Raw genomic sequence first — 27,732 nt, 5'->3', positions numbered from 1 at the left:
TTGGCATGAATGAAAGCCAGCGACTCCAGCTCATTATGGCCAACTCTCGTTGTTTTTTAGGCTTGAACTTGGCTGGCAGCCAACTGCAAGCCCACTACACCTTTAATGGCCATCATGACGCAACGGAATTCTAGTGGAACTGCATTGCCTGGGGGTTAATTAAGTTATACACATTTACATTTATTTATATTTGGGATTTTATGCTGCGTGTCTCGCCGGCAGACTTTCTCGGCTTCGCGGCATTACCCAACGTCTCGGGTTTCGCTTTCGACCAAAATCCTTGCCCACAGCCTAATGAGCGCTCCAAGCCAGTTTGGGCCAACTCACACACGTGCCGCAGATCAAAGTTTGCGCTCGGACGCGGACTCGCTGGCACTTCCTCCTGGCCGGGTTGGCTGGCCAATTTTTGGGCCACTCCGCGGCGCGAATTTCTCGCGAATTAGCGCCAATCTAGCATGTAAATTAACTCATTTCTGGAGACGCATGTTTCAATATTCGATTTCCGCCTGCCTTTTCCACTTCCGCTCAACTTTGCCACTTGCAATTATTTCTTCGACGCGGCTTCGATGAGCAACTGAGTGCCAAACAGGCCAGACATGGAAACATCACCTGCCCATCTATGGTAAAAATGCGGTGCAAAACAAAAACGGACCAAGGAAAAACTAGTGATATTTAATTAACAAAGTTTTGAAGATAAAAAAAAAAAATAACCCACAGATTTTTCTATTCAATTTTTGGAACATTTAATTTAAAACAAATCCATAATAGTAGGACCAAGTATATTTAATTATAAGATACAATTCAAATCAAGGTAGAAAATTATCATAAATGATTCATATTTACATCAGCCTTTCCCTATAGAAATTAAAAGGTAGTTTATATAGAATAGTTTATATAGAATCCTAAAATATACTATTATTTTCCTAGTTACAATATTTCACATTTATTTAATTACCTCGATAGGTGACAGAAAATCGTAGACGCCCCATCTTGATATGTGTTGTCTAAAAAATTCGACAAAATATTTTTAAACTTTTGATGAACACAATTCATGGAGGTATATTTTCAATGTAACATCCATATTCATGAAAACCAAAAGGGAAATATTTTAATTGGCTATGAAACTAATGAATTCATACATGATTCAAAACAATATCGCAGAAACATAAATTTATAAATGCAGATTATTCAGAAAAACAACAGAAAATGTTTAAATAGGGTGTTTAGTTTTTGAACCAAATAGGTTTTCTTTTTAAAGTAAATAGGTAATGCACCATTGCATTTAATAACATCTCTTGGGTATTACCAAATCGTCGTTGGTAGCTGCCATAACACCTTTTGGGTAACCGTAACCTGCCTGGGAAATCACCAGTCGGCGGGGGAGTGGGGCCCCAGGCCCATCCTCTGTCATTGGGGAATCGGCAGGCAGTGAAAAGCACTTTCCGCCACCCGACTAGTTTCCACATCCACATGCCACTGGGAGGAGAGTCTGGGGTCGCATCTCTTAGCGGCAGATTATTTGGCAAATGCTTGGTAAAGACCACAGAAAGCCACAAAAGCGAGCCAAAAAGCAAACATCGAACACGCCGAACGTCGAATGGCAAACCAGCTTTCTTCGTCGTGACTTTTGATATTTGAAATGATGCCGAGACGCCTCGACGCCGCTTTTGAACCCGTTTGCACCCTTTTCCAACTGTTCCATGCGTTTTCCCCCGCCTGCCGGTTTTCAATTTGACTTTTCCGATTCCATGTCGTTTGCTGCTCTGTATGCTGAACAAATTTTGATTGCGACCAGGACACAACGGTGGCCACGTTCGCCCCTCTGGAGGCTGAACGTGATGATCCGCGGGCCGTTTGGGTGGGGAATGGTCTGCAAAGTAACGCTATCATACACTCAGACATTCTGGGGGTCAATGCAGATTATATAGATTTATTTTGGTCATTTATGAGGCAAGCCTGGGAACTTTAATATTTATTTTAAAATTTGTAATAAGTGATTTTGAAACGTTTGAGATTTTTTTTACAAATATCTTTATGTCTTGCGTTTTTTAATTTGACCATTCTTTAAAAAGTTATAAGAAAGTAAAGTGTTTTCTCGGAAACAGCAATTTACTCCATGCATATATCCATCTCCCTCGCACTGCTTTTGGCAGGGGAAACGGGTAACTAAAAGTATAGTTGTATTTTTTTAGTGGAAAAATGATCTGATATTTAAATAAATATTATTGAAGATTAAATAATTTTTTTATTAAAGCAATAATTAACTTTAAGCTATTATCCCGCTTTTGAAATTTAGTTTTTGAATTGAAATACATTTTTTTTCTGTTCTTTTTGTAGTGCAAGGCAAGTGGAAAAGGCATGCTGTTGGTCTTAAAGCTGAACTGGATTCCTAATGAAGTTTTGCGGTTACGGATTGGCATCCGATCAGAGGTGATCTAAGCCGCCGTGAATCAAGTCAACCGCAACTTCGACCCCCCCACCGAGCTCCGTTTGGCAGCCCACCGCTGACCTTAGCCACTTGCCTCAATTGGCCACGCCCCTTGCCCACTACCGTTTACCAATCTCCCATGGACCGCATAATAAAGTCATCCATCTGGGCAAGCGATCATCGATATCTAGGCGCCTGGGGCTAAGCTTTATTGTGACACTTGATTGAAGACCCCGCCCGAGCTCTTCGGGCCCCAGGAGCCATCACAGGCCATCCCAGGCATTTATGATTGGCAGGGGCAAATGAAATCATAAATAGCAGAAAGAGCAACGAGTTCAATAAATGGCACAAACGGACAATCGGGAAATTTGTTTATAAATAAATTTGTATAAATTGCATACGCTTGGCATAAGACAAAGGCCTTTGTGCGCCAAGAAATAAACGTGTCAATGAGGGCCGTGGTAATAATTTAAAATGCAAATAGACGAAAAAGGCAATCTCGGACTGTCGTTTAAGGTGTGAAATATGAACGCGGCAGAAGCAGCTCTAATCTCCGGACCCCATGGGAGGCGGCGATCCGAAACCCGAGAAAAGATTTGCCAACGCACTGCGGATAATCATATGCATCCAAATGTCTTTGGCTGCGAGGGGCCCGGGGATGCCCATAAGCACATCCACTCTCGTTTTAAACATTGGGGGTCTTCGGTTACATTTCACGTTCGGGGCCTTGTCAGTTCCGGATTAGACAAAATTGGTTTTTAAGTAAGCTAAATCAATCATTTGACAGCAGCCTAATTGTCCCGCGATCGGTGGCCACGCCCACAAGGGGCTCTGGGATTGTCTTCTGGTTTTGGGACAGCTACCGTCTGACCTCTTGAACCCCCCTTTTTTTTGGCCCATTGTGGACGGTTCAATGCCATGGCAGCCCGATTTTCTTCGGCTATTTTTCACCACGATTGAAATATGTTCGGGAACTTAAATGTCAGGGAAACTTGAAATTGAAGGATTTTGATTGATGCGTGAAGTAAGTGAAATCTCACATGCCTTTATAAAGAGAAATCTCATTACCATCGTGTGAAAATACAAGAACATATACATGCTGATACACTACAAGGCTCAATATAAACAAATACTTAAAAAATAATGTCAAAGCAGCTAATTAATAGGGCTTACGGTTTAATAGATGTATTAATTAACTATTTCTGGGAACTTATCAAAAAAAGTTAAACGAGATAAGCGTAAAAATAGAAAAAAAATTGTGTTTTAATTACTTTGAACAAATATTAAGCAAGGTTTATTTTTAAAACAATGCCTGGCTGATGGGCTTCCACCTCTCAATCAACCCAATAAAAACTTGTTTTCCCAGCAACCTTATGAAGATGTGGCCACTTAATGCCACCTCGATTTACGACCCATTTTTTAGGGCTTAATGATTATAACTAGTTAGCCATCCAATATTAATATAATCCATCAAATGGTATAATATGAGATGATTTCCGAGATCATTTGCTTTTTTTATTTGCTTATTCCCATGTTGTTTATGCCCCGGGCCCATCAATTTATACATTTATGCGATCCACTAGGTTTTTCAGGCCAAAGATACATTTGATACGTTTTGGGATGACGTCCGCCTCATAAACAACAAGCTGCCAGGCAATATCAATCAATTATTTGGGTTCCACTCGCATCTGCAACTCTAGAGCCCGGCCGACCCAACCCCGGGTTTTATGTAACGAAGTGGCTTAGATTTCGAGACATCTAGTAAAATCATAAATCTTGTGAATATTTTCGTTCGCCGATTGCGTCAACTTTGCGCACTTTGTTTTACATATTAGAAATTCAAAGACCAAAATCAGTTGGGTTTTGTTTTGTTTGTTTTTGGCTTAAGCTCTTTGGGGTGATTAACATTTTGTTGACCCAACAAATTGTAGGTGGTGCCTGGGGTCGCGGAAGATGCAGACCTACCTTATGGATAGATGGTACAGATGGAGGGTGAACGCCCACCTGTGCTGCGTGTGAAAACGGATTGGCCAAATTAACAAACACTAAAGGGTTTTGCCATGGTCCATACTCTGTCTTCGGATTTTCCTCTTTTTGGGCTTAACCGATCTTTTGTTATGCTGATTGCTCGTAATTTGTCATACGCTGCGGGCCGGCTAATGAAGGTTGACGGGGCTTATGGAGCAGTCGCAGACATGACAGTTCATTTTCAACACATCTGTGAGTGATTCGCTTTGAGGGGCAGTCGCGAGTGACTCCCACAAATATTGATACACTATGAGTTACGGCGGTAATAAGTCAGACTGAGCCGCTGAGAGGAGTACTTAATCATCGTACTCGGCAACTCCTAACTAGCATTAATATATCATACCATGGTTTAAAATTTCATTGCATACAATTTAATAAATCGAAGACTCTTTATGCCTATACGGTAAACACATTTCAATAGCTTAACCTATAGCGAAACCTAAACTTCCTACTCTGCTGAGTCCGCCAGCGGCTTGGATTCCTCCTCGCTCTCCGTCTTGTGGACTCGTGCCCACTCTATGACGTACTCGCGCAGACTGGACAGCGCGAGGACGGCAGGAGCCTCGAGCTGTTGATCCTTGGCCAGCCAGTCGCAGTACTCGGCACGCGAGCAAGCGCCAGAGCCGCCAAAGCTCCTCACGTAACGCACTCCCGCCAGCTGCTCCGGCCAGTGCCGAGAGATGCACTCAAACAGGACATCCAGTTGGGCGGGGGACAAGGCACGATGCTGGCCACTGGCCGAGCCACTTCTCCATAAAACGTTGAGCAGGCGACCCAGGCCGGGAATAGAAATCCGTGGCGAAAGCAGAGGCAGCAACTGCAGCACCAGCCGATGCACTCGCAACTGGACATGGTCGTAGTCCAGCAGTTCCGAGCGAGAGGCGGCCAGGGAATACCACAGATTGTTGATGATGCTGATGACGCCCTCGATGATGTCGAACTGATGGAACTCCGTGTCGCGTATGACGCCTACCAGCCAGGACAGGATGCCTACGTGCTCCAGCATGATCTTCACGGCTCCGGGGATCTTAACGCAAGTAGAAAGCACCGATAGCAACAGCAGGTTCGTTTCCAGAGTTGCCAAGCTGGAGCCGTAGAATCCGAGCAGCACCTTGAACGTATTGGTGGATACCAGCAGGAAGAGATCGGCGCTGCACTTGATGCCGCACCTCAGCAGCTCCACAATAAACTCGCGGTACTGCTGGTGCTCCGGTTCCTGGGAGTAGAAGAACACATTGAAGTCGGGTATCGTCTGGAAGTTGAAGCTCTGCTTCAGCCGCAGATACATCATGAGTCGTTTATACAACAGATGCGTTGGATCTGTGCTCAGATTGAAGCTGTGGGCGATGAACAGAGCTGGGATCAGGGGCACCCTAGGCGTTCCTCCGTGCGTTCTTCGCTGCGCCAGCCAGGAGTTCCTCAGCTCGCTCAAACCGGCCTGAATGTTTTCGTAGGCCTGAGTCCACAGCGGACGCTCGTAGAATTTGGAGAGCTCAAAGTGGGTGCGATAGCGTTGCTGGCAACTGGCAGCAGCCAGTCGCATGTCCTTGTCCAGCGAGGATAGCCCACAAAAGGTGATAGCTAGCAATCCATTCTGCACCGGCCAGCGGGCCCACACCACAGACTCCGGTGCGAAGCAGTGCATCATCAGGGGCAGCAGGAATGCGGGATCGTAGCAGGTCTCGTAGACTTTCTCGCGCTTCGGACAGATGCGCCGCAGCTCCTGTGGGAAATCTTCCTGGCCTTGTTCCACCATTTGCTCCAGAAGATTGTCGCCGAAACTTTGGTATTTCTTTGCGGGATTTTTAAACTCCACGGACGGCAGTTGTTGGCTGGCATGCAGGCTCCTCCAAATCGGGAAGTTCTCAATGGTGTACTCGCTGGTCTCCCGAACAATCAGGGCCAGCACCTGGGCCACGTTCGTCTCCTGCTGCTGTAGCCGTGCGCGCTCATTGTCGTCCGCAGCTCTTAAAGCATAGTGGGCCACAGCGCTTTCGCCCCAAATAAAAGGTCTAAACTTATCCAAACCCACGTCGAAGCGTTCGTAGTGCTCCAGCAGAGCCAATCCATAGCGATCCGCAGTAGACAGTTTGGCATGATAGGAGCCCAGGATCACAGGCACGTGGCCGGATTGCAGGGCACTGGGTGCCTTTCTGGCCAACGCCTCCATGAGCTGCAAAATATGTGTTTTGGTTTCACTCTGGGTGCCCAATAGATGATCAAAGCAGCAGGAATGAGTGCAAATCATTTCATACAGAAGTGCTGGTGTGGGATCCTCCTCCTGCTGCACTTCCTCGTTGTAATCCTCATACATTCCGTCACACAAAAAGGCCATCAGCTTGAGCACAAGCCCATTGGTTTCATCCTGAAGAGGCTGTCGTTCCGGACCAAGATGCAGGGCTAGCTTTAAGCAGCTCTTGCAAAAGTTGAGCCACTGCGGGTTCTTCAGCAAACGACTCCAGTCCAGAGGTAAGTCCTTGTTCTGATTTCCTTTCCACCATTCAAAACAGTTCCAGGAGATTTGCTCCAGCTTGGGCAGGTCCAAAGCCTGCTTCTTCAAATCCAGCGCCAACAGCTGAACATTGAGGTTTATGTAGTTTACGAAGACGTTGGCTTTCTGCTTCTCATCTTTGGCGGCAGCAAAGGCCTGCCAGTAAATCTCCCGTAAAACTCGCACTTGGAAGAGCTCCACGGAGTCGAGTTTAAGCTGTTTCTGGCAGTAATCCAAGCACTCGGACTTGGGCATGCAAAGGGCAATAAGCAGGGCACTGGCCTCCGCATGCTCCCGGTAGATTAGGGCAGCCTTCTGAGGCTTTTCGATGCTCTTCATGAATCCGTTCTTGTATGTCTGATAGCAACGTTGAAGCACAGCTTGAGGTAGTGGGTAGTTTTTGGTCAAAGCAATATCCAGGAGGGGATACACCAGCTCCTTCTGGTCCAAGTTGCTGGGCAGTAGCTCTGCGAATTTATCGGCCAATCGGGGTTGACGATCCAGTAGCAAACTGGCCAGACGTATGGCAGATTTGCTCAGCTTCCGAGAGGCGGTAAAGAAACAGGCAAAGAAATCGCTGTCGCACTCCTCCAGGTGGTGATGGTAACTAAGCAATAGCTGCAAAATGGCTGCCTCCAAAGGTTCCAGCTGCTGTTCACTTAGCTCGCAGAAATCTTTGTAGAAGGTCAGTAGAACCTTGAATGACTGCTTGCAGTCGATTGGCTCCTTTAGCGTGGTAAGTCGCTCTAGAAGGCGTAAAAGTAAGTCAAAGTAATGATTGGGTCTACCATTCGGAATAAAGTCCTTAGCTTGCACCTTGCTTGTAAGTAAGTCCAGCATCTGAACGCATTCACTAGAGTTCAATTCAAAGGAATCCACTAATGCCACGAACTCGACGAGTTGCTGTTGATGCTCCAGTTGATCCACCGATGTATCCAAAGCAATATCTAAGGTCTTGATCAAGTGAATTCGGTAGTTGGCAGCATGGCTCTCGAATCTAGGTAAAGTCCGACAATGCTCCGACAATTTCCTTAAGAAAATAACATAGTTCAAGCGAGATTCGCTCGTCTCACTTAGCATTTCAGTGGGGTGCAATGCCCACAGCCGAATGCTGAAAATGTAGTGAAGCAAATTCTGAGTGTGCGTTTCGTCCTTCTGCTGCTCATCCTCCTCCAGAACCTCTTCCCTGCCATCGTCAACCTGGGTGGCAATTTGCAGGAACTTAATCAAATAATTTGCCGTGAGTTCAGCTTGAAGTTTACTCAATCGCTGGCTGGTGAAAAGTTGGCTGAAAACGAAGAGAAGATCCTGAACGTACATCATGTTGCGACGCGGATTGCTGAGGCTGAAGTGTAACAATAAAGTCTGGCCCTCGCCCAGCTGCAGCTCGAAGTTCTTGTCAGCCACCTCCACCTTAAATAGCTGTTCGAAAGGCTTTGAGTCCTCATCTATGATTGCCTTGCGCATCTGTTTTAGAAGGGGCCACTTATCGGCCAAGATAGATGGAAGTTTTTTCGGTTTTTCCTTTCCGGTGCCAGGCAGCCAACTCTTCATATAATCACTGTGCTTCTCTAGGTGATTCTCGTATAGTTGCAGCACTTGCTCCGGCTTGCTGTGATAGTGGAATAGCAAAATAAATACTAGCTCCACATAGGCGTCGTAGGGTTCCTCCAAATCAACACCCTGCAGCAGCAGCGGCATCGTATTGCTCAGGGTCAGTGTTTCCACGTAGGCCTGCACCGTTTGGCCCTGCTCGATTTGAGCGAAGAGTTTGCTCAGGTTTTTGGTGTTAACGGCCGTTTCCGCAATACTTAGTTTCGGAAGCTCTATGTTCCTCCAATCCAAGCTGAGTATTGTCAGCAGGATTTCCACCACGTTGGTCACAGTTTCCGCATCAAATCCGATGAGAGCCTCAAGCCAAATGTTGATCTCATGCCCGCAGGAATCAAACAAGCCTGTGTTGTGGAACAGGCGGTTCAATATGTTTCCAGCCTCTGACTTGATGGACACATCATCCAACATGTAGGCCTTTACGAACGATTGAAATACCTTGCCAAAAAGATCTCCTTGAGGGTTTAAGGACCGCGGAAAGAGCAGAAGGATGGTTTTAATCGACTTCAACTCTAGTTGAATCTTTAAGCGTTCCTCCGGTCTATTTAGTTCGTCAAAATCGGTCTGATAAAGAGGTCGCAGTACTTCCAAATAGTCCAGAATTTGACTCGTCTTGTTCACAAAAGCTCGATTCTCCTTGCACATTAGCAGCACCAGGTCCAAAGTGACCGTTAAACACTCCAGCACGTTCACTCCCTCTGCGGTCTGCTGTTTGATGGACAGATACAGAGAGTACAGAATGGACTCGATCGTGGGAAAGTGGACCAGTAGGTGGTTTAGCAAGTCGAACTTGAATTTACGCAGCGAGTTGCCGGCCTTTTTCGACTGCTCGCGGACAGCAATGGCGTGCACATAGTGGCTGTACTGTTTCATCATGGAATGAAGAAGGTGAAGCACAGCCACTCGCAAACGGAAGTCGATATGGGTGAGGTACTTCTTACCAGTGATGTGTAACAAAGCTTCAATGGGCAGACACAGCTCCTTGATCCAAAATCCGAAATCGGTTAAAGTCATCTTATCGAAAGCTGTTGACAGAGCACTCGGAGGAACTGCATCAATGATTTGTGCCAGGAAAATCAATGCCTTGGGCAAATCCTCCATCTTTGTCCTGGCCGGACTGAGCAGGCATGAGAAATTCCTTACGGTGTTGCGCCCCAAATCCGGACAAGCTGTCAGTGTTTGGATGACCAAATCGGTTTTGCGGGGATTATCGTAGGGCTTGTAAAGGGAACCGAGCACCCTGCCCTGCAGTTTGTTCTGTTTCTGGCGATAGTGGGTCATGGCATCGAAGCAGACACCGTGCTTGCGAGAGGTCAAGAGGACCAGTAGCAGTTCGTGAACTGCGGCCGAGACGGCTTCAGCTTCCTTTGGGTTCGGTGGCTGTCTCATCTGCTTCACCTGCTTCTTACTTTTCTCAAACAGCAGGGGAAGGCCGTTGGGTCCCTCCCAGTCGTAGAGCCGGCGGAGGCTTTTGCAGCACTCCAAGTCGAACACCAGCACCTTCTTAGTCTTTTGTATCTCTGGGTTCTCCAGCACATATTGCCTTAGTGCGTTCACCACCACGCATACGGTTACATGGTCATCGTAGACCAATCCCTTGGCCAGCACGCCAATCAGTTGTCCCCGGTCCAGGATATTCCTGATGAGCAGCGTATTGCTATCGACCAAGAAGGCCAGAATAAAGTGTATATACGCCTTGCGCACTGTGTCCTCGTTTTGGTAATCATTCTTCGCATGTGACAGCATTTGCTGCATCACAGTGACGTTGGAGAGCACGTCGTAGGAGTTTAGAACCTGGCGTCCCAACTGGGGTTCCACGCATACGATGGCGGTAAGCAGTTTAAGGGCGTTGCGCCGATGACTTGGTCGCGAGGATTGCAGCAGATTTTCGAGCACTCCGCCGTGAACCTTGAGGAAATAGCGACAGCCATGAACCGCCGATTCCATGTGGTTTTTCTGGTTGGTGAGTATTTCCATCGCAACCCGCTGCAGTGCCTCTGTGAGGTAGTCCACATGAAGAATGTTGCTCTTGTCGATCCTTTCGAAGGCCTCGGCCAGTTCCAAGGGTTTGCCGCGCTTCTCAATGTACTTGGCCGGCAGTTTGGGTCTGGTGGTGGCGCACATGTGCAGGAAGTGTCTCAGTTCTGGGATGGAAAATCAAAGGGTTAGTGGGTATTTGATTTTTGAATGCCCGTACCCACCTGTAATAAAATTATTGCTGCGCAGCTTAGTGCGGAAATGCATCATCTTAAAGTCGTTGGGAAAGCGAATGCTGGTTTCTTCCGGCTCAATGCCGGAGTCCGGACTTATCTCATCCTCATCCTGCTGGACATCCTTCCGTTTCTTGTGCTTCTTGGAGACAGATTCGGTCTCCTCCACTCCCACCTGTTGCTCCTCATTTTCCTCTGTTGTTTTCGGATGTTTTACCTTCTTCTTTGACGGAGTGGTGTCTGCAGACTCTGTTCCATTTGTTTCCGGCGCGGTTTCATCTAATAATCCCTCAGGTTTATTCTTTTTTTTCGCTTTCTTTGGCGTGTCGGACTCCTTGGCCAGTTTTTTGGGCACCTCCACTTCGCCTTCATCCTGCTGCCCTGCCTCCGCCTCGTGGTGCTTCCTCTTCCGCCGGTTGGGTTGAATGGCCATTCTGACTTTGTACTTTTTATTATATTCCCCTATTCACCGTCGAAAATCGCTAAAACTAAAAGTTAAACCAAAAACAACCGCACACACGTGCTGGCGGGGAACGGTATGACCGTTTGGAAAATACTGAAAAATACAATTCCTCCGCAGTGTTGGAAAATGCGACTTTTGGCGCGCAGTTAAAATGTTAACTAGCGCAAAAACAGATACTTATCCAAATTGATTAAAGTTTTTATTTAATTTAGCAATTAGCTTAACTGTGAAACCATTAAGAACGTATTTTTACAAAAAATAATAACAATGACAAGGTCATGCGTAAGGAAAATCCGCCAGCCACACGATCGTGACTCATGATCCATACTGCCATTTGGCAATTTACACCTTTCACCTCGACGTAATCGCTTTTCTCTGTTGATCTAAACCTGATCTAGTCATCCTCAAGGGCCGCATTGGTAGCTCCTCCGGGTCCCGGAGCCGTGGTGGTCACCGCTCCGGAGACAGGAAATTCCGGCAAGGTGGAGCGCTGCTTTCCCGGAGCAGGAGGAACCGCGGGAAGGTCTACCGATTTGCTTGTGCCTGCAAACACACCGCCAATTAGTCGCTTTTGTTTGTGCAGATATCTGTAAATCACTTACTAAAACAACAACCCATTGTGATATACTCTTGAACGATTCTCCGGGCGAGTGGGCTAATTTGCTAAAAGTTCTTAGAGCACTAAATCAGGCAAACCAAATCGGTGGCCAATTGACGAGGAATGCGTATGTGTGCACCTGTGGCGTGCAAACGACTCATGGCTTATTGATAAGCTTCGCTGTTACTTTTATTCTCTTTTTGTTTAAAATGTAAAGTGGGTTATATATGACACCATGGGCAGGTCTGCTATCAGGTTGTAGTTCCCAACGGGCTGCTCGAAACAGGTGGGAGAGAGCACAGAACTATGTGGAGAGCGCACACTGCCAGTCGGATACAACCGGAACGCAGGGACCAACAAACCAATTAAGATAAGCGCTTATCAGGGCAAACCGTTTTCAATGCTTTGTCGTTTGGCGCTAAAAGTTCAATTGTCAAGGGTGATCGGTTATCGAAGTATCGAATAAAATCGTTCGGTTAAAAACCGTTATTTAACCCGGTTCAAAGAATCCATAAACGGTAAAAATCACATTTCTTACATTCATTAATTTTGTAAATAAAATAAGACTTAAAAATCATGAAATTGAGGCGAAATTCTTTTAAAATAAATATAAATAAAAACTTTAACAAGAAAAAAAATTGTTCATGATTTATTTATATAAAGCTATGTTAGTGTAAAAATATAAGATAGCTATTAATTGGAGCGCTTGCAAGTAAGGCTTTCGACTTGTCTGGGACTTTTATTTCGGAACAGTTTTTCGAAGAAGGTAGAGTATTTTTTAATGTTGATGTTAGTTGGGTTTGCAATAGTGTTAATGGAGTTTTTAATAGTTAGTGTTGGAATAATGATGGGGCTATTATTATTATTATGTTTTTAACCCTTTTTTTTGGTAGAGGTTGGTAAGGTTACAGTTGGATACACAAAAAAAGGAATCATATCATGTGCACAAAAGAGTATTTTTAAGGTAATATACTTACTACTTTTGATAAATTGAATAAGATATATAAAAGGAAATTTTGCTACTAACCAATGTGACCATGCCTGATTACCCACAAAAATCCCCCTTTTCACAGCTCCCTCGAGTTGGCAAGGGGGCGCGGGGCGGCGCGTTCATTATCAGCCGGAACGTAAACAGCGTCGCTGCTTTTCACGCTTACCGATAAAAATGTTTAAATCACACTGTGTTAATTAGAGCCCAAATCAAAATCAATGCGCCTGTGGACGCGAACGACTCGAGATCGTGTGCGCGTGAACGCGGATTAAGTAGCGACATTAACAGAAAACAAATAAAAACAGAGAGCGACGAGTAGCAGAGTGCGTGAGAAGGCGTGATTTGTGATTTTTGGCCCGTGAACGAATCACGAGCAAAGCGGATAAACAAAAGCCATAAAAAACAGATTCGCACGAGAATCGAAGAGGTCTGTGCGAGTAAATTACACTCCGGAATTGGCATTGAAACTACGTTTGGAGAAGTCCAGTCCCATCCCCCCTGGAAAGAGGCGAGCGTACGCCATGGACGACGAGTTCAAGCTGTGCTGGAAGAACTTCCAGGACAACATCGCCAGCGGCTTCCAGAACCTTTACGACCGCGGCGACCTGGTGGACGTGACCCTGGCCTGCGACGGAAAGCTGCTCCATGCCCACAAGATAGTCCTGGCCATCTGCAGCCCCTACTTCCAGGAGATCTTCACCACCAATCCCTGCAAGCATCCCATCAGTGAGTACCTTCCGGTCCAATCAATACACTGCCCCGCCGGCGACCTCGGTGCGCCACCTTTAAATGCTAAGTTGTACTGCGGTCAGCACCGTACATATGGAAATCACATATGCTCCAAGTTTTCCACCGCTTGATCAGATTCCCGAATGAGTAATCCATTATCTATCGGCTAGCTCTCTCAAGAGTTTTTTCGGCTATACCTACGCAAGATCATGGTAAAGCCACCAAGTCCCCCAAATATGTTTTATACTGTCTATCGTAGCCCTGGCCATGTCATACATATGTGTACATGATCATGGTGTGGCCACTTGGGTCTCCACATATTGTTACATAGTCTAAGCTCAGTTCCCGCCATGTCATACTTATTCATGATCATGCTGACACCACTTAGTCCTCCAGTGACTCCCCCACCAATTGCTCAGGTAATGTCAGGGAAAGGTGTCCACTTGTTACCCTGTGTATTGGTTTTAAACATTTCCGCACCATTCCTCCAGAAATCGGTCAGTTTATCACTGGGACAGCGGTGTCAGTTTATCGAGGAGCCCGCCCGTCAGCCTGTCTGTTCGTCACTCTTGTCAAATGCTTAGATATAAATCAACCTTTGTGTTAAATTCCATGACACATTCGCTGGTTATCAGCCCGGCTCCACCTCCAGTTCGATTTCGAGTTCCATCGGAGTCCCAGCCACGGCAGCACGTGAAGGGTCTGCTCCAGGGCGATACAGTATCACTTCCGTAAACCCGACGTTACTAACGCTGGATTTAATACCATTTAATCTTTACTACTCCATTTCAGTTTTCTAAGTTTCCGCTGCAGTTCGATAGTAGCAATCAATTAGCTTTCATACAAAGCCATCTTAAATGGTGATGGAATAGTGCTGATATATATATTTTTTTATGTTTAAAAATCCGAAATGCTTGTCAAGTATATATTCTATATTAGTAAATATATCAGTAATTAAGTATATACTCTGTCCGATCTGAATGCAGTTGTAAAAATCCACTTTTCTATATACTTGAGTCAAATATCCCACGACCAAGATCACGTTTCTAAACACTGCAAAATTTAAAATACTCTTTATTGACTTATTTATGAGTACAACAACCAGCCAAATTTAGGATTACGATCGACTGCCAGTGTTCCAGATATTGGAGTTCGACCGTAGAGCCATTCTGCTGGTCGTAAATCTAAAGACAAACAGCAGCAACCCACAAAGAATCGAGGTCTGGTGATAATCCTAGAGCGAGCCGGGTGCCGCCACGTTGTCTATGCCCATGTGGTAGCTGCCGAGGTCCTCCGCCTCCAGAGCCGCACTCGGATTCGGATTGTTTACCCTCGCCACGCACGGGAGTATCCAGCGAGATAAGGTCCATGGCGAGAGGGGGAGCCCCTTCGCTCCGATCGGGAGATTGGGTGCGTTGCTGACCTCATCAAACGTACTTCAAATGGACTCTCGAACGGTGGTATATGGATATGATATCGCCGGAGCCCCTCCCGGTCGGTTCCCGGTCCGATTCCCGGTCCGATTCCGATTTCGTTCGCGGTCGTGTTGAACACGGCTGCCTGCTGCACGGTGGCTTTATCTGATCAGGCGGCCATAAAAAATAAGGTTTTATCTTTTCAAGTAGCAGCAGAAAGGTGCTACCTACCAACGGCGCTGCTACAAGAGGTATTTCCAAAGATAAAGAATATTAGTATACCCTATAAATAACGCCCAGCGCGAGCGGGGGCAAGTTATTAAAAATAGACCAAATAGTCCAAACAGACCAGCCAACGATCAAGCCAGCCAACAGGAGTCATCGAGGTGCTAACAAGCCAAATGGCTCTGCCTCGCCTCGATGTTGCCTTGTGTGCTGTGTGTAACACGCGGGAACAACAATAGTCTAAATATTTGTATCTTTTTATCGCGTTTAACAATCATTTATTGCCCAACTGAGCAACTGGGTCCGCGTCAACCACTCGAAGACTTTAGTTGCCCAGATATTGATTAGAGAGCCTCGCCCGGTTGATATAGGTACGTGTTCCCACCGCTGCGGGCGTGTAAATCAATCCACGCCGTCCGGGCCACTTGGCCCATTATATCTGCCCAACGGCCGCAGTCCCGGTCCCCAATACAATGCTAATCCTCGAAAATTATCTATTTATTATTGGCATAAACAAGACGGACATCGTCTGGGGGCGGCGGTTTATCAGCCCTGCGTTTAGTGCCAGCCACTTTACTTTGGGTATCACTCTTGATCGTAAAATAAGATTTTGAACTTATTGCTCGTTAGATAACGCACTCAGACAACCGCAGCATGTGCCGTGGGTGATATTGGGCCTCTCCAAGAGCCAGGTCCACAGCCCCGCGCCACCTGGCCATTTCCACACCCGCTCCCATTCCCACTCCCGATTTGAAGTAGCCACGGCGATCGCCTGTAGCCGCAGTTGCTTACCAGCCATAAACGTTCGGGTTCGGGAAGATAATATAATATCGATCGCTGGACTTGTCGTAAATACTAAATACCCAGTGCTAATAATATATTGCCGAACCGTGACTAAAGCAAAGACGTCGGGTTTTTCAGTCGAGCTCCAGAGGGGGTAAACAATTTTTATGAAGGGGTGCACTATTTATTTCGCCAAATTATTTCATTTTGGACTAGGTTGAACTTTGAGTTCCCTAATCTATAATTTGCCTATGTCGATGTTATAAGCTTGCCAAGATTATCGAAGGTGCTTTAGGAGCCAAGAAAGTAGGGACGAACTGAGTGGATTGTGTCATAAATTGACTGAGATTTATTTGGTTCCTAACAAGTATCTACGGTATTTATTTTACTAATATTGTACTTGACAATATTTAGCATAAAAATAAGAATGCCAAGTATACAAATAATAATAAGTAATAAAAGAACACGGAAGTAATAAGATGTACAAAGCATATATATACAAAGATATGTATGTGTCTTTAACTTTCTGGTCTTTTACCATTTAAAAAACGATTTCTATTTTTTTCATCTGTTTTTAAAAATTCTGATTTTTTTTAAATTTGAAAACCTTAAATTTCTAACGTTCCTCTCTAAAGAACGAAAATTGAGAAATATATTATTTATATAGAGTACTATACGCAACTAAAAAACCTAAATACCTCTTAAGGCGAATTTATGAAACCCTTCCACAGTTTCCGCTCCTGGGTTACCCAATCGATCACATCAATAGCTGTTTACGTATAGCAGCACTTTATGGTCTCTTCATATTATATCAAACTTTGACTTTGGGCATATGAAATTTCATAAACGCTTTTATTGGCCTTTTGTGTTGACAATTGGTAATTTATGGGCCAGCAAGAAGCCAGAAGCCAGTAGTTAGCAGCAGTCGCCACCATAAGACTGGGCAATCGGCTAAGCTGGCCTAATCCCTGTCCAGCTGGGCTCCTTGCAGACATTGGCCACGGACTTCTCTGGGGCGGGAAGGGGTGGCGATGGGAGGCTATGACCACCCTTTTCGACGTTGGGTTGGCTGGGCTGTCGCTGGGCTTCTTGGTTTTATCAGGTTGTACCACCACCAGCACGACAATTCGATTCGACTACTCGACTATTATGGCGTTCGGAGATAACAAATATTTATGAATGTTTGTGCGACGACATTGTCAAAATGAGGCAGCCCACTCCAATACACGGCCGTCGGCTGTGCGCTTCGACGAGGAGCACTACACACAGAACCTATTGGCGTTCTGATTCGATAAACATTTATCATAATCATAAAACAAAACTGTTTTCGAAACCGATCGCCTGCGATCCGATTGGCGGAGCCGTTCCGAGTGGGCGTGATCTTGGCAGCGAGGGTGTTGGGCCCGAAACAAATCGAACGCGAGCCCAGGAAGATATCGCTGCAGTTCCCCCACCCAGCCAGCCCCCGGCCTGGGTCCGAGCACCCTCGATCTACTTTCGGGCCGCTCTGATATCAGCGGAGATCACCGCGGGTCAGGCGCCCATTTGGGCACACAGCGTTCGAGACGGGATGATCTGAGTTTTGGGTACTGTCGATCTGCTTATCAGCAGCCCGCACGGATTTATCACGTTCTCCGTGAACTCTGGACAGAGTTTATCTACAGGCGGGGTCCGCGAATGGTTATTGATTCGAGGGAATTCTGTGTGTGGATCTCTTTGTCTTGATCCACGGCCGGGCTCTTTATCTCCGGCGATGCTGGCGATGCGCATATCTGTGCCGCAGAGCACGGAGAGGTAGGGCAAACGATAGTGATAGTGGGATGTGGGATCGAGCAGCCGAACGCCGACTGCCCCCTATATGTAATCCCGTATCTATCTGGGATCAGCAGTCGCTGTGTGTACTGTACCCCGGGGTGGAGCAACGTATAGTCCGGATTTTGATCTTCGCCATGCGATCACTCGGTCGAATACGGACATGCCAAGGCGCAGATAGATAGATAGGCGAGACAAAATGATCCGTAATGACGACTACGGCGAATGATAGGGCACTCTGATGTCGTCGCACGGCCAGATTAAGCAACCGAGTTTGTCTGTTGCTGATCGGCGATTTAATATTGTATTTACATACAGCCGCACACAGGCGATCTATGTACGCCGGTCTGTGTAATAAAATTGTTATTGAGAACAAGTGATAATATTGTTTTTAACTAGATGTTGATGCTGCGAGGGACGCGCACAGTGGGCCGGCGGCGCGGGGAAAGTGCTGATAAGGATCGCTTTCAGATCAGCGATTTTTAAATGATCTCTGGGAAAAAGTCCGAACTTGGAACCCCCGAAAGCGTTTTAAGCACTTGAATTATTTTAGAAATTTATAAATGAGTAATCTCGCCGTACCTTGTTTTATTTGTTTTCGTTATTTACATTTTAATGTATCTATATATTATTTAGACATGCATTCATATAATACAAATTATTAACCCTAAAACAATAATCTTACGAATTTATATTCAATTCCAATTTGTTCAAAATTGTAATCAGGAGGTCCACAATGGGGCACATTTCGACATCTTTTTGAGATGCTTAGAAACAGGCGAACCAATTTTACTACTTGCTGTGAACTTAAGTATTAAAACTTATGTGGCATGATCTCGAGTCCAGGGGTAACAGATAACAGGTCCGCACCACTGTGGATCGGCGTCGAGTCCGGACTGTTTCCCAGCTTCTTGGGCCGCTTCGAGAGCACGCGGATGATATGTCAGGCTACTTATTTTATAATTATGGCTGGGCTACTGCGCTGCTGTTGTTGAGTTTATATTTAAGTTTCCAGATTTCTTATCGTAGCCGTTTTTATGTATTGATTTAGTATTTGAACGTTTCGATGATAACATCTCCACTACGAATGACCTCCTTTCCACTGATGTTTTTGTCGCTGCGAGTCTTAATGTAAACAAGCAATTACGCTGAATAATTTTCGGGAGAAGGGGAAACCTTAAAATCTGGTTGTAATCTCCTTGGAAATATTTAAAATTCCCTTAAATTTAAAACGCATTTCAAATATTCCCGTTCCCCAAGTTGTTGACAAACATCTTCTGGGATTTCTTTCTTTAGCTAAAATTATTATTTAGCAATAATGTTTTTATAATTCCGAAAAAATACAAATTAGATTACACGTTTTTAAAATATTTCCCAAATGGCTGACAATCTCTTCAATAAATTTCCCCAAATTCCTTTATCTCTTCCAGTCATACTCAAAGATGTGAGCTTTAACATTATGATGGAGCTGCTGGAGTTCATGTACCAGGGCGTGGTGAATGTTAAGCACACTGAGCTGCAGTCCTTCATGAAGATTGGCCAGCTGCTGCAGATCAAGGGCCTGGCCACCAACTCCAACTCCTCCCCCGGATCGAGTGTCTCCGAGAAGTCCTCTAGTCAGCCCCAAGCGGAGGAGTCGAACAACAGCAACCATCACAACTCAAACTCTAATAGCAATAACAATAGCAAAACAGAAGCGGATCACAATGAGTCCAAGGGACAGAGCAATTCGAGGACAACTTCGCCGGGCTCTGCCAGCAGAGCCTCCAACGAAGCCAGCCACCTGTATGCGTCCAGCAAGCGGCCGATGCCGTCGGATTTTGGCAGCGATTCCCTGTCCATCTACTCCGGCAAACAGTTGCGGCGCTCCCTCAAGGATCACGGGTCCGGGGGAAGCGATGGCGGCGGTGGCGAGAACGCGGATAGTGCAGCTGGCTTGGACAACAGCCTGAATTCAGAGGAGTTCTTTCTGCCCCCCATTCCACACATTACCATGGGCGAGCAGCGGTACGACCTCGGAGCCTTGAAACGCGAATCCGATAGCCACCATCATGGTCCATCATCGAGCGGTGGAGGCGGGAGCTCGAACAGCGTGGGCAGCCTCACCTCCTCGGCCTCCCCGTCTGCACCAATCCGAAATCCCTTTGGCCCGGCCTTCAGCATGGACAACTACAACTTCTTCAAGAGCAGCAACAACAGTGGGCCCAGTGGGAGTTCCAATAACTCGGTTGGTCCCGGAGGCATCAACAACAATGGATCCGTGGGCCTTGGCTCCGGCACCGAGTACCCCAACGAGCTGTACATGCCCAACGATTACTCCAAGAACTTTGCCAACCACATGGACATTCCCTCAGGTATGTGGCACTCTTTTGACCACTTTTCTGTTGCATGTAGCTCGGCACTCATCTTTGTTTTTATTTTATGCTTTATAAGATTGGGTTTTTGTTTTTCATTCATCGTTTGGCTTACATAACATCAGCATTCATCCCACGAACCCGCTAGCCCACTCACCAGGAATGGAACCAATTGGAAACCTAACAAAGCCTCGATTGATTGTAGAGGGATATTTGCTGATTTAACTGGGGTAAAAGTATTAAGCAGAAGTGCTCGAACTGAAGGTATAGTTAGATAAACAAGAGATAGCTCTGATTGGCCCCGAGATCCATTTGTTCAACCGACTTGGCAGACTGGTAGGCCTCGAGGCACATGTTTTGATAAACATATGTATATCTGAGAGGCTAGAAACTTCTGAAATACATAAAAACCTACTTAGATTTCAGTTCTTTATGTTTTTATCGTAGCTAAAAAACTACTTGAAATCTTTTTATCAAATTAAAAAAATCATAAAACATTGTAAAAACCTTTGGGTAGAAGTAAGGTGAATTTGTTTGTAGAATAAAAAATCTGTTTTTATTCTTCATTTCATTCTTTTTAAAGTAATCCCCTTCCGATAAATACACTTATGCCATAGCCTTTTCCTTTGGGTCTTTAAACTTTAAATTTACTTTGAAAAATTCAACTTGCTTTTTGCCGACTGTAGTGTTTCCCAAATTGAGTTTAATTTAAATTGAGTTTAATTTTTGAAAAGATGTTAGGAAGCACCCAAGAATAAGTTGACTGTTTTCTTTAATAAGATCTTGAAGAACTACAAATAACATTCAAAAACAGATTCCTACAGATTATAGCTCTATAACATTTTAGCCGCATTTTACACACATATAGTTTAGTGCTTTTACTACATATTTATAAAATTGATCTTAGTTTTGGTTGCTTAACTTGGTAAATTAAATCCTTTAACGCCTAACAAGCCGCACAGTATCAACGACACGCACACTCAATCGCATATTCCAAGAGGGGAAGGATTATGACTCCTGCCCCACTTTACAATAGCTTTCCTTCCCCCTGTAAATAACCCCATTTGAGTGATCCAGCGTAGAACAGACCACTAATGATCCACCATTGTCCGGAGCAGGCGGCAGCAACATGGTGATGCTGTCCACCACCTCGCTGCTCCACGGCAACTGCGTGTTCAACCGCAACAACACGGTGGCCACGCAGCAGGGCATGAAGACCTACTGGCTGTGCAAGTCCTACCGGATCAGCATGTGCCGGGCGCGGTGCATCACCCACCTGGGCAGGATCATCTCCGCCACGGGCGTCCACAACCATACGCCGCACATGCGCGGTGGTCAGGGCTCATCGGCAGCCTCGACGGCCTCAGTTTCTGGGACTCCTTCTGCCTCTGGGCCGATTCCCAGCCAGGCGGGTTACTCTCTGACGGATGGTGGTGGCCACCTGGGCTCGGATCTGCAGCACGGCAACCGAGTGAGCAACATGTTTGCCAATCAAACGCCTCCGCCGCCGCCGCCACCACCGCCACTCCCAGTGGCTTCAGCGCCGCACCACCCGCATCACCATCACCACCTTGGACAACCGCTGCCAAACCTACTGGTCCAGCACCACCCGGCGCCGCCACACATGGAGCAGCACGGCGGCTCGTCTAACCTCATGCACAATCCTAATCTGATGCACCTGCAGACACAGACGCACCACCACCAGCAACACCACCAGCAGCACTCGCCACACAATCCGCCACCTCCCCAGCAGCACAATCTGGAAATGGGTGGTGGCTCCGGCGCGGGAGCAGTGCTCCTCTCGCCGGCGCACCTGCAGCAGAGTCCGCAATCCAACCGCAGCAGCCACTCCCTCCAGGCACCGAGTCCACCACCACAGCCCGTGGAGGAGCAGCAGGCACTCCAGCAGCAGCAGCAGCAGGAAGGAGCCACCGCTGAGGCAGCCACGGATCCCAGCGCAGCCCACGTGATCAACTCCATTACCATATCCCCCAACAGCAGGCACACCTTCAAGATGGAGAACATGTAAGGCGGCCGGCGGGGGAGTCGCCACAGTCGCCACACTGCCTCAACAGCGGAGAAGGAGGATGAGGAGGAGTAATTTATTTTTGCCTAGCTAGAGTTTGTAGTAGAAAATTGAATTTGATTCGAAACTGAGAGATAGTAACCAATGTAAATACCCGAACAGATGTGCATAATGTATTTGATAAACTAATGCGAAACGATAAACCAAAAAGTACTAATGGGCGCTGTGAAATGAATCCCAGATGAAGCTAACCAGAGTAATTTTGGATGTGTTTCCTGGCCCTGTGCGTATATCAATGGGTATTCCAATGGCCAGCCACCAACTAACCAATTAGAAATAGGCCTTCGTTTGTAAGATAGAATAATTGCATTTTGGATCTGATGTTAAGAGATATTACGTTTGCAGTGTCAGATCTCAAGTGTTATTTAATTCCTGTAACCACCTGGCAGGTAAGTGAAATGCATGACTCACATAAACACACATAATTGGGCTCATTCGTGTACGTCCCGGCATCCAAAACCAACCATAACCAACCGAGGGAACGGAGCAAACCACTCCAAGCATACCCATCAGCAACCTCAGACCCGAACCGATCCTCACTAGCCTTCTCGTCCTGTCTTGTAGTCGCACCCGGCGAGCACTGGTTCAAGGGCAAACTGGAGTTCATGCTGAGCCAGCGGGGCAAGCCGCTGCTGGTCCACGACGGCCACACCTTCGGCATCCAGTACGTGCGCAAGGACAAGAAGTACTGGCAGTGCAACCTGTCGCGCAAGTTCAACTGCAAGGCGCGCGTGACCACCACGGACACCGGCGACATCATCGTGACTAACAACGAGCACTGCCACACGGAGATACGCCAGCACTTGCGCAAGGACTACCAGCGCAACAAGGTGATGATGAACGCCCTGATCAATCTGAGTACAAACCAAATGCGGCGCAACAATATGGTCGGTCTGGGTGGCCTGCCCATAGGGCCGGAGGTCCTGGCCCAAGTCCAGAATCTGCACGACATGGCGGCCAAGGCAACGGCAGAGCAGCAGCAGCATCATCAGCAACAACAGCAGCAGCGACTCAGGGCTCAGGAACTAGAGGAACCGCTGGACTGCGGCCTCCGATCCTCGGCGGCTCTAGAGGAGATGGCGCGCAATTTCATGGCCAAGCCGACCATCGCCTTTCCGGGCAGCGAGGGCGGCCACAACCTTGCCCACGAAACCAAGGAGGAGCCGTCGTGGAAGGAGAAGAGCGAGGGCGACGCTTAGGCTTAGGCAGGTCAATCGAGAGTTAAGTACAAAAATGGAATGATTGCAATAATACTCAAATACACTAAAGACGGCGTAACCAAAACAATTCCAAAGAATTTAGTTAATACACAAGCGAGCGTACAATCCACTAGAGCATTTCCATGAGTTTTTATCGTTTTTATTATTGTACGTTGCGTTAGCTTTACACTGTAATAAATGTTGAATTTGAATAAACCTTTTTATATGAACTACATTAGATGTTAATCACGCGGCTCAGCTTCTGGATGCGATTGAGCAGCAGATCGCCCTGCTTGATGGTGGCCTGGTACTGCCAGTTCTTGTTGTCGGGTCGATTGGTCTCCACGATGCCGCCCACACGGTCCACCTTGGCGTGCAGCCGTCCGGCGGCGATGAAGCGTGCCAGCTCCTGGTCGATGTAGTCCACGGTGACGCCGAAGGACTCGGCCATATACTGCAGGGTGAGGGAGCGGTAGGACTCCAGCAGCTGGGTATAGCCCAGGATGCGCATCTCGCGCACGTAGTAACGATAGTGGGGATGGATGAGGTAGTCCGAGCGCAGCTGCTTCTCCACGCCGGCCAGGTGCACATAGAAGTTCTCGTACTGGCAGTTGTACAGGGCGAAGAGGAACTGCTTGACGTCGGGCAGGCCGTGGAGCACCTCCTGGATCTCGGAGCCCTTGATCACCTTGTCGCGCAGCTCATTGCGGGGCAGGGCGATCATGGCCACGTACACGGTGTAGCGCACAAAGGTGGGGTAGTCCATCAGCTCGTAGGAGGTGAAGGTGCTCACGGTGTCCAGGAAGAAGGTGGCCGCCGCCTTGAAGTCACGCACCGCCACCGAGTAGACGCCCTGGTAGACCTTCAGCCGGTTGCGGCGGTCCCAGTCGCCGCCCTCCTCGATCAGATACTTGGCCTTGTCGATGTTGCGCGTGATGAGGTCGTGGTCCAGGTAGAACAGTCCCAAGCGGATCAGGTGGAACACAATGTCCAGGCGGTGGCCGAGCGACACGGTCTTCTCGTAGGTCTTGCGGAAGGCGGTCTCCGCCGCAGCCTTGTCGCCGATGCGGCACAAGTACTCCGACTTCTTCAGATTCGCCTCGCGCACCTCCATCTCGCCCAGGTTCTTCTCCGCATCCTCGATGGCCGCGTCCAGCTGCTCCACCTCCACGCGGTTGTTCTCCTTCATGCGGGCCAACAGATCCTTGTCCACGGCCCAGCCGAGTTCCGTGCAGATGTGCTCGTACCACGGGGCCATGTTCTCCGTGCGAATCGCCTCCAGGAGCTTAGCCTTCAGCGCGGCATCCTGCTTGTACTCCGCCAGCGTGAGCAGAAACTTGGTCTGGGCCAGCTCCAGGTTCGGGTTCTTCTCCAGGCCCTGCTCCTCCAGGTTTTCGGCAGGCATGGTGATCGATTTGCGTCCTTCGCTTTGTTTAGCACAGAGAAATAGTTAATTTTTTCAACAAAATATTTTTGAGAGTCATGCACAGTGTGACCAAAGCAATCTGCCGAATAAATATACCCCGGCGTTCAAAAATATACCTTTTATGATTTTCATGTTTACAGCCCAAAAGCTGAATGTCTTGACACTATCGGTATTTTGAACTAAAAACTAGAGCAATTTTGTAAAAATTATTTTAATGATTTATTTTGTCATCAAATTAAGGCACAAGTCTTAATCTAAAACATAAATTCAAGAAAAAAACAAATCTACCCAAATTTTAATAGTTAGCAGTAGAACAAGAGATCATAAATTGTTCTTATTTATTTTTATAGCAACTTTGACTTTTTGTGACTAAGACAAATTATGTTTCCCAAAATAATTATCATAATAATTAAGATGGTCGAGATTTAAATTCTATGTAATTGTTTCGAAATTATAATCCGCATAAAGGACCCTAGATATAATAATGTTATATTTTTTAGTTATTTTCGCACATGATTTAACATTTACAACTCCCATAAATACGCAAAGAAAACTAGTGTCATGGTGCTATAATTGAATGACCATCGCGATTTTGGTATTTATTGAACCACGAACGGCCACACTAAAGGGGAGTGAAATTGATTTTCTGATAAAAATTTTCGCTTGAAGCTCCAGCATCGGACCACAAATATATCTTATATTCCAATATATAAAGATATAATTTCCGACTTGGACTAACCTTCAGACAGCGCACAAGATGATCGGCGGCCTGTTCGTCTACAACCACAAGGGCGAGGTGCTCATCTCGCGGGTGTATCGCGACGACATCGGTCGCAATGCCGTGGACGCCTTTCGGGTCAACGTCATCCACGCCCGCCAGCAAGTGCGCTCGCCAGTGACCAACATTGCGCGGACCAGCTTCTTCCACATCAAGGTGGGTGCTCCAGGTCCACATCCCATATCCCCGCCCACTCACCGCTCCATCTCCTCCCACAGCGGGCAAACATTTGGCTGGCGGCTGTGACCAAGCAGAATGTGAACGCCGCCATGGTCTTTGAGTTCCTGCTGAAGATCATCGAGGTGATGCAGTCGTACTTCGGCAAGATCTCCGAGGAGAACATCAAGAACAACTTCGTGCTCATCTACGAGCTGCTGGACGAGATCCTGGACTTTGGCTACCCGCAGAACACGGACTCCGGCACCCTGAAGACGTTCATCACGCAGCAGGGCATCAAGTCGGCCACCAAGGAGGAGCAGATGCAGATCACCTCGCAGGTCACCGGCCAGATCGGCTGGCGTCGCGAGGGCATTAAATACAGGCGCAACGAGCTGTTCCTCGACGTCCTGGAGTACGTAAACCTGCTGATGAGCCCGCAGGGTCAGGTCCTGTCCGCCCATGTGGCCGGTAAGGTGGTGATGAAGTCGTATCTGTCGGGTGAGTCTAAATAAACCATCTATAAACCATTGGAAGTTAACAATCTCCCGTTTACAGGCATGCCCGAGTGCAAATTCGGCATCAACGACAAGATCGTGATGGAGTCCAAGGGACGGGGTCTCTCCGGCAACTCAGAGGCGGAAACCTCCCGCTCCGGCAAGCCCGTTGTGGTGATCGATGACTGCCAGTTCCATCAGTGCGTCAAGCTGAGCAAATTCGAGACGGAGCACTCGATCAGCTTCATCCCGCCGGACGGGGAGTTTGAGCTGATGCGCTACCGAACCACCAAAGACATTTCGTTGCCCTTCCGTGTCATTCCGCTGGTGCGCGAGGTAGGTCGCACCAAGATGGAGGTCAAGGTAGTGCTCAAGTCCAACTTTAAGCCCTCGCTGCTGGGCCAGAAGATCGAGGTGAAGATTCCCACGCCACTGAATACATCGGGAGTGCAGCTCATCTGCCTGAAGGGTAAAGCAAAGTATAAGGCCTCGGAGAACGCAATAGTGTGGAAAATCAAGCGCATGGCTGGCATGAAGGAGACCCAGCTGTCGGCTGAGATCGAGCTGCTGGAGACGGACACCAAGAAGAAGTGGACCCGGCCGCCCATCTCCATGAACTTCGAGGTGCCGTTTGCGCCATCCGGATTCAAGGTGCGCTACCTCAAGGTGTTCGAGCCCAAGCTCAACTACTCCGACCACGACGTGGTCAAATGGGTGCGCTACATCGGACGCAGCGGACTCTATGAGACGCGCTGCTAGAGCGGCCAGCCATCGCCATCACGTAGCAAGAGTATCACAGTTGAATTTAACGAAATGAATGGAGAACGTGTTACCGCATCTATTGGTATTTCCTCAATCAAATTGAACCAGCAGTTAATGTATTCCAAGATTAGTTCCAGCAAGCCCGGAGGACGGCCGAGTAGCGGCTCTCCCCCGGACACCTTATGCCGTAAACCGCACACACTGCCTCCGCGAGCACTGGTTATGCGGGCGGGGCGTGTTCCCTATAGACATACCACTAGGTACTATGATTTACCCTACTATGTAATTGTAAACTATGTTGTTTTATATGCGTCGCGGGACGCCTCTCAAATCTCACGCTCACGTTTTCACAACTCTAATTATTATTTGTATTATCGTATTATTAATATATATATATTAATCATTATTTTCATTGTGCGAAGAACAAAGGCGAAACATGCAACTAAGCGTATTAGTAGACCAAAACTCTCTGTCAGCGCTATCAATATGATATTCAAGTGTTAATAATATTCGAATTGTTTAATAAATTAGCATGATATATATACTAAACGAAGAGGGGCTTTCTACTCTGTTTGGATCTGAAGTCAAGCCATATATATGGAAAGGCCATAATATCGAACTGATACACTGTCGGCCTATAATAAAACAAAAAGGTACCATTTCAACCTCATAAATGTACAATATATGACT

General features: G+C 47.0%; 5 protein-coding genes across 8 annotated transcripts; 2 read left to right on the top strand and 3 right to left on the bottom strand.

Annotated features, from left to right (window-relative positions):
- Window positions 1-4,804: 4,804 nt before the first annotated feature.
- On the bottom strand, window positions 4,805-11,291 carry LOC108031799 (uncharacterized). Its single transcript, XM_017105518.3, has 2 exons — window positions 10,760-11,291; window positions 4,805-10,702 (listed from the first exon to the last, which is right to left on the bottom strand). Exons 1-2 carry the CDS (start codon window positions 11,199-11,201, stop codon window positions 4,905-4,907), a joined length of 6,240 nt encoding a protein of 2,079 aa, XP_016961007.2. The 5' UTR covers window positions 11,202-11,291; the 3' UTR covers window positions 4,805-4,904.
- A 126-nt stretch (window positions 11,292-11,417) lies between these two features.
- LOC108031283 (uncharacterized) lies at window positions 11,418-12,072 on the bottom strand. The gene is made up of 2 exons (XM_017104526.3): window positions 11,834-12,072; window positions 11,418-11,774 (listed from the first exon to the last, which is right to left on the bottom strand). The coding sequence occupies exons 1-2, from the start codon at window positions 11,847-11,849 to the stop codon at window positions 11,626-11,628; spliced, it is 165 nt and encodes a 54-aa protein (XP_016960015.1). The 5' UTR covers window positions 11,850-12,072; the 3' UTR covers window positions 11,418-11,625.
- Window positions 12,073-12,933: 861 nt separating this feature from the next.
- LOC108031635 (protein abrupt) lies at window positions 12,934-23,653 on the top strand. 4 transcript variants are annotated; one of them, XM_017105242.3, is made up of 3 exons: window positions 12,934-13,546; window positions 19,215-20,138; window positions 21,257-22,773. In XM_017105242.3, the coding sequence occupies exons 1-3, from the start codon at window positions 13,342-13,344 to the stop codon at window positions 22,165-22,167; spliced, it is 2,040 nt and encodes a 679-aa protein (XP_016960731.1). In that variant the 5' UTR covers window positions 12,934-13,341; the 3' UTR covers window positions 22,168-22,773. The 4 variants fall into 4 exon arrangements, with proteins under 4 accessions (XP_016960731.1, XP_016960732.1, XP_050745387.1 ...); XM_017105243.3 differs by lacking the exon at window positions 21,257-22,773 and adding an exon at window positions 22,789-23,653 and having other exon boundaries at window positions 12,937-13,546; XM_050889430.1 differs by lacking the exon at window positions 21,257-22,773 and adding an exon at window positions 20,264-20,563 and having other exon boundaries at window positions 12,938-13,546.
- On the bottom strand, window positions 23,568-24,960 carry LOC108031634 (26S proteasome non-ATPase regulatory subunit 6). Its single transcript, XM_017105241.3, has one exon. The coding sequence runs from the start codon at window positions 24,826-24,828 to the stop codon at window positions 23,659-23,661; it is 1,170 nt and encodes a 389-aa protein (XP_016960730.1). The 5' UTR covers window positions 24,829-24,960; the 3' UTR covers window positions 23,568-23,658.
- A 491-nt stretch (window positions 24,961-25,451) lies between these two features.
- Window positions 25,452-27,591, top strand: LOC108032096 (AP-2 complex subunit mu). The gene is made up of 3 exons (XM_017105924.3): window positions 25,452-25,783; window positions 25,846-26,284; window positions 26,342-27,591. The coding sequence occupies exons 1-3, from the start codon at window positions 25,607-25,609 to the stop codon at window positions 27,037-27,039; spliced, it is 1,314 nt and encodes a 437-aa protein (XP_016961413.1). The 5' UTR covers window positions 25,452-25,606; the 3' UTR covers window positions 27,040-27,591.
- Window positions 27,592-27,732: the final 141 nt, after the last annotated feature.

Source organism: Drosophila biarmipes, chromosome 3R, assembly GCF_025231255.1.
Source record: "Drosophila biarmipes strain raj3 chromosome 3R, RU_DBia_V1.1, whole genome shotgun sequence".
NCBI lineage: Eukaryota > Metazoa > Arthropoda > Insecta > Diptera > Drosophilidae > Drosophila > Drosophila biarmipes.
Note: the sequence above shows the minus strand (reverse complement) of the source record. Positions and strands in the feature narration are given on the sequence as shown.